This window comes from Glycine soja, chromosome 9, assembly GCF_004193775.1.
Source record: "Glycine soja cultivar W05 chromosome 9, ASM419377v2, whole genome shotgun sequence".
Lineage (NCBI taxonomy): Eukaryota > Viridiplantae > Streptophyta > Magnoliopsida > Fabales > Fabaceae > Glycine > Glycine soja.
The window spans coordinates 32,387,987-32,394,027 of NC_041010.1; the positions used below are offsets into that span (position 1 = coordinate 32,387,987).

General features: G+C 34.7%; 2 protein-coding genes across 2 annotated transcripts; both read right to left on the reverse strand.

Annotated features, from left to right (window-relative positions):
• Positions 1-3,547: 3,547 nt before the first annotated feature.
• Positions 3,548-4,757, reverse strand: LOC114368361. Its single transcript, XM_028325667.1, has 2 exons — positions 4,299-4,757; positions 3,548-4,213 (listed from the first exon to the last, which is right to left on the reverse strand). Exons 1-2 carry the CDS (start codon positions 4,707-4,709, stop codon positions 3,548-3,550), a joined length of 1,077 nt encoding a protein of 358 aa, XP_028181468.1. The 5' UTR covers positions 4,710-4,757.
• LOC114368362 (serine/threonine-protein phosphatase 7 long form homolog) lies at positions 4,754-5,595 on the reverse strand. Its single transcript, XM_028325668.1, has 2 exons — positions 4,973-5,595; positions 4,754-4,865 (listed from the first exon to the last, which is right to left on the reverse strand). The coding sequence occupies exons 1-2, from the start codon at positions 5,593-5,595 to the stop codon at positions 4,754-4,756; spliced, it is 735 nt and encodes a 244-aa protein (XP_028181469.1).
• Between the last annotated feature and the right edge of the window lie 446 nt (positions 5,596-6,041).

Genomic DNA, 6,041 nt, shown 5'->3' on the forward strand with positions numbered 1-6,041 from the left:
TATTTCAGAATCTGTAAAACTTTTGCATCTCATATCCATAGTTTGTTACAATTTTTAATAAGGTAATTCTACTTTAGTAATTTTTCTTGATCATGAGAGTTCTCTCTCTTTATCTAATCATAGCTCCCAGTACTATGTTTTTGGACCATTCTTATTGTCATTTATCTTAAAGGTCTAATTCCTAATTACCTACACAACATTATCACCAACAACTGTTATCAACAATTGGATTTTTTTTTTAATTACTAAGTAACTTTGCTTGTATATTTATTTTCTTTTACAAGGAAAAATTCTTATGTGGTAAGCGCTAACTCATTTAGAGTTTTTTTTAGATAGTTGTAAAAAATAAATTATTTTAATAATTGATTATTGTTATAATCAATCGATTATAATCAAAATCAGTTTTTCTGTGTTGAATTATAATCAATTATAATCAATTTGTCCACCTTTATAATCAATTTTTACCCTGGATTGTAATCGATTACAATTCACACTTCTATTTGAATCAAATTCTTGATGCTCCCAATATCTTCCAAGGCCAATGTTTGGGCCTTTTTCCCTTATAAATGTAGTTGGTGGCATTGAAGAGTTTGATGATGCTGGACAAAGCCGGAAAAATATGGTTGAAGTAGCAACTGTGATGAAAATAATTAAAAATTGTTTTAAAGGTTTGTGTGTGCATGCATGGAAATCTCAGTGGTGACCTATCATTTTAGTATATTTTCATTTTCCTTGAAAAGGACTATACTTGTCAAAATTGAATTTTTTTTCATTCATTTCAAAGTACATGGTTGTAATTGGATTAATGTTTATGAATAGGTCATATTTTAAGTAATTAGCAATATCAAGGATCTAGTATTTTTTAATATGCAAGTTCTTTTGTTGCGGGTTTTTTTTTCAGTGATAGCTTCCTTAAATCATTTAAGAAACTGCGATCAAAGCATACTAAAAGTTAGTTCTTGACCTCTTAGAGGGGTAAGTACTGTAAGTTAAATTCAGTTAGAGTTCAGCTTTTACAGATGCTAATATCAAGTGTTTTTCTTATTTTCTAGGAATATATATGTTTAGGGATGTTAGAATATATAGCTTCTATTTTTGTGTTTTGTTCTCTTGCTTTGTTTTGTCTCATGGTCACATTTGGAGGCCCTTGTTTATAATATCATTGATTTTCCTTTTTTTTAAAAAATAAGTCCACTCATCTATTTTTGCAATTTAATGTGAGTTCATTTCAGTCTCAAATTTATGTGTCTAATGGTTTCTCTAAGTATCGAGTCCACTGATCTTTGCCTTTGTGCTTACCTATTTGAGGTCATTCAAGGTTTTGGTTTGCTTTTCAAATGAAATTCCATTTGTCCTTTACATATTTTTAAAAGAAAGATGACTTCTCTAAGATATCATTAAATGTTTATTTTTATATGAAATTTCTGTATTGTTGATTTTAAGACATTTGCATGAAAGATAAACTTGTGAGGTTTTAGTTCTTGTACTAACACATTTGTGCACATATATTCATTTTAATGAGTTTCATTTCTACAGGACATTTCCTTAGGAGTAGCAATTGGGTCATCCACACAGATATCTATGTTTGTGGTAAGTATTAGTATGTTGTATGAATTAGATTGAATTGCTACATAGAATTACTGTTGCTATGGTAAATAGACAATGCTTTTGTAATTTTGATTTTCATGCAAGTGTGTGACAGGCTTTGCTTTCTTAAGGGGTGTTTGGTTTGACTGTTTTCTGTTTTCATTTTCACTGGAAATAGAAAATGGTGATAGAAATGCGTTTGGTTGAATTTTTGAAAACATTTTCAGTGAAAATATTTTTCCAAACGAACCAAAAATTGGAAACAATAAAATCTTGTTTGTAGTGTTTTCAGTTGAAACCAGAAATCTCATTTTGGGTAAAATGAAAATGTGGTGCCAAGGAATATAATTTTAAACAAATATAAAAATACATTTCCTTTTGAAAAAACATTTTCAGTGTTTTTATTTCTTGAAAGCAGAAAACAAGAAGTCAAACCAAACATGTATTCAGAATTCTAATCTTTTGAAAATAAAAACAGAAAATGAAAATACAAACCAAACACACTCTTATATATCTAAGCATGCATAATTGCATATATTCAGATAGAATTAATGTCAAGTGCTGCACACAGAACTTTAGTCATGATTTTTTCTGATGGAGTACACTATGCTGATGAAGTACACTATGCTGAAAGATTGACATGATGTCCAAATAAGAAAAAGCAAAATTTAGTAGGATATGTAACATAATAATACGATTGAACCCAAGTGATTAAATTTATCTAAATGTTTTCAGCATTTTCCTTTATGTAGTAATTGATGGCTTGATGCAGCATTCATGGTCCATAATCTGCGAGTGTGTTGTTAATGAATTGAATTTCTTGATCTTGTTATAGCAATTGCAGGGTACAAGCAAGCAAGCAGGGGAAGGAACTTTGTATGAGAAAGAGGTTTGAAAGGGTCAGGTCTGTGCCGGCAATTTTATTATTTTCAATCAAAGCATGTGTTCTTCTTTGGCAAAAACACCACAAAGGGTCACTTTTACATTTTATTTACCAAATAGGGGCTGTTTTGAAATTATTTACCTGGGGGGTCTATTTTTTTATTACAAAGCGCCCCCCAGACAGGCGCTTCCACGGAGCACGCTACACGTGGCACAGCGCGGCGCACGAGGCAGCAGCAGGGTAGCGCCCCTGACGAGGGCGCGTCTGGTAGCGCCCTGCCGCTGGGCGCGACTGGTGGCGCTCAGCGCGTGGGCACGACTGGTCATGCCCCTAACGCGGGCGCGACCCAGGCGCCTTCCCCCCACACCCCCAAGCCTCTTCCCACACCCCCCCCCCCGGTCTCTTCTTGTCACACCCCCCAGCCTCTTCCCAAACCCCTCAGTCTCTTCTTCTCACACCCCCCAGCCTCTTCCCACACCCCCCACCCCAAAATTGTATATTTTTTAATTTGTTTATCAAAAATTTAAATTTTGTTTCATTTTTGTTATTAATATTATTTGCTATTTTTTTATATTCCCACACCCCCCACCCCAAAATTTCAATAAGATTATTTTTTATGCACTTTAAATTGTATATTTTTTAATTTGTTTATCAAAAATTAATTTTTTTTTCTTTTTATTATTAGTATTATTTGTTATTTTTTATTTTTTATTATTCTCTCTTTTTGAAGTATATATAAGTACATTTTCAATAAAATACATTTTCACCTAAAATACATTTTGAAATCCTAACATGTTTTAAAATGCTTTTTGATTTGGTCAATTCTTTTTTGATTTGGCCATTAAACCACGTTAGAGATCACTTTTGGTTTATGTGTCATTAACATTATGGTTATTTATTTTTATTTATTTTAAAAGCATTGCACAATAAGATTGAAACGTTGAAGTGACAATAATATAAAATTAACATGAAAAAAAATCATACAAAGTACATGACAATATGAAACACATGGAAAAAAGTAATACAAAGTACATGAAAATGTTAAACCAGGCGGAAAAAATGTAAACTCATTATTAATCAATCATCACTATGTCTGTGATGCCGCGACGAAGTCCCACATGGCCGGTCCCAATTTCTAGCTGCCCTATCAGGATTTCTTCTTCTAGGATTCGCCCTTTCATCCACTTGGTCAGCCTCGACAGAGAAATCATGACGTAAATCGACCCCTAATAAGTCATCCATGTCGGGTATATCTCCAGGTACATTCCACGGACCAGCAAGTGGGGCATTTGGGGTCGATACTTGACCACTTTGGGTAAATGAAGGAGTTCCTGTTGAAGAAGGAGAGGACCCAAATATGCCTGCAAAACTATACCCTGGTTGAAAATCATGTGGGTATGAATACATCGGCGGCATCTGAGACGGTTCTTGGGTGAATGCCGGCGGTGTGAAATACATTCCATGTTGTCGTTCTGGCATCGGAGGCAAACTATACGTTGTTGCATCAACAATTTCCCGACGTCGCGCTAAGCCTCGAGTCTCCACACTTTGCCGTAGTATATTAAACTGTTGATGTTCAAATTGTGACTGAGAAGGGGGAGCATCTTCATGTGCCTCAAGTATCCTATCCTCTTCCTCAGACAAAAGAGTGATCTTCTCGATACATGGCAGTAAATCGTCAAAAGTACAAACCCTTCTCCCAACAGGCGACACCATAAAATGTAGTGTTTCGGCGATTTCACCCTGCATAGAAAATAAATGAATAGTTATTAAAATAATCTTCAATAAGCGCAACATTCTTTTGTAAATTATAATGGACAATGTATACCAATAGTCCTCTTCTTGCATGTTTTGGGTCGACATAAACTTTTGTTTTACGCCTGTACCACCTCATATATTCAGAGTTCAGACTGAGCGTCCCTGTTTGTGGCGGTGTTTGCTCTACTCTCCTTTCATAGCGACTATTCCATTCATTAAGCGCGGGTTGCATTAGTCGCATCCAACTTTTTCCTTCCTTTCCCTTTAATGTCAAGTCATGTATGTTGTTGGGTTGCATTACTGGTCCCGAAATAGGTTGCTGCATTCCAAATTGTCTCATGACTCTATCCGGCTGGTGCCATTCCACTTTTTGAAAACAAATAAGTGGTATGATACATGTCCATAATACAGACCCAAAAAAACAAACTTGACTCAAATTCATTTCCACATGTCCAGCATAAGGGACCCATACAAACTGCATATAAAAGTTAAATTTAATAAATTAATTAAGAAATACAACATCATTTAATAAACAAACATCAAAATTGTTACCTCATCCCGTTTCATGACATCTAATTTACGACGAAACTCAATTAAATTGTCATTGCCTATGTGATGCAATTCACCTCCCAACCATCTTCACAAAAAATTAAATAACAAAATAAAATGTTACATAGAATAATGATTAACATCAACCAAGCATGTTTATTAATAATGAATTCAAAATAGTAAAGGAAAGTACACCTGTAACCAAGTGGCGCGTTTTGTTGTTGTGGAGGAATAACTGAGGGGGCTAACGTTGGGCATCGTTCCCATGCCCATAATTGAATCAAGAGAGTGAAACCGCCTATTGATTTAGCATTATAGTCTGTTGCGATGCACATCTCTCTATAAAGGTTACCCAAAACAGCAGCTCCCCATGCATAACTGCTGCACTCTCTAAGGTCTCTCAGAAACTGCAAATATTTCAAATGCACCCGTTTGCTGCTTTTGTCAACAAACATTACCCCTCCTATGAATCGTAAGATCCAAGCACGAGCAAATCTTTCAAGGCCTTCTTGGTTGCCTGTAAAATCATGAATATTTGCAAAATGAGAAGACAACCAACTCAATTTAATTGAGTTCCCATCAATTGCAGCATCGTCAGGCATGACACCCAATAATTCATGAAACAACTCAAACCAGTCAATATTTGTGTTTCCAATTAATGGTCTTCCATCGACAGGAATACCAAGTAGCACAGAAACATCTTGAAGTGTAATAGTTGCCTCTCCACACTTCAAATGAAATGTATGCGTTTCTAGCCTCCACCTTTCAATAAAAGCATTCACCAATGCTCCATTCACTTTCAACTGCGCCAATTTCATTATCGGGTACAAACCCGAAATTTGTAATAGAGGAATAATTTCTTCGGGCGGTGCTTCTCTATGATTGTACAGTGGTGTGGCTCGTCGGATTTTTAACGTCCTATCATTAGCACCATTCCAAATATGTTGGGATACATGATTTTTTTGCATCCACAATAAATCATCCTCTAATGGTCCAGATGCCACATCATAATGATGAGAAGATGACGAACTAGCCATATTAAAACTCCTGTATAGAAAGAAAAAAAAATAATAGTCACACATATCATAAATAATAAATAAAGTCAAGTACGTACGCGTAATTTAAATTTTAGAAACGAACACGTAATTTAAATTTTAGAAACAAACACATAGTTTAAATTTTCTTCACATTGAGAAATTTTTTTTCTCAACTTTCAAAAAGTATATATATTTTTTCCCTCAATTTCACCAATTTCAGAAAATAT

Excerpts from the sequence above, each read along its gene's own strand:
- LOC114368361 (XM_028325667.1), bottom strand. The coding sequence starts at position 4,709 with ATGCAGTTTGTATGGGTCCCTTATGCTGGACATGTGGAAATGAATTTG. Across the intron at positions 4,214-4,298 it reads ATGCAAGAAGAGGACTATTG|GGTGAAATCGCCGAAACACT; the intron begins GTATACATTGTC and ends TTTTCTATGCAG.
- LOC114368362 (XM_028325668.1), bottom strand. The coding sequence starts at position 5,595 with ATGAAATTGGCGCAGTTGAAAGTGAATGGAGCATTGGTGAATGCTTTT. Across the intron at positions 4,866-4,972 it reads AACGCGCCACTTGGTTACAG|ATGGTTGGGAGGTGAATTGC; the intron begins GTGTACTTTCCT and ends TTTTTTGTGAAG.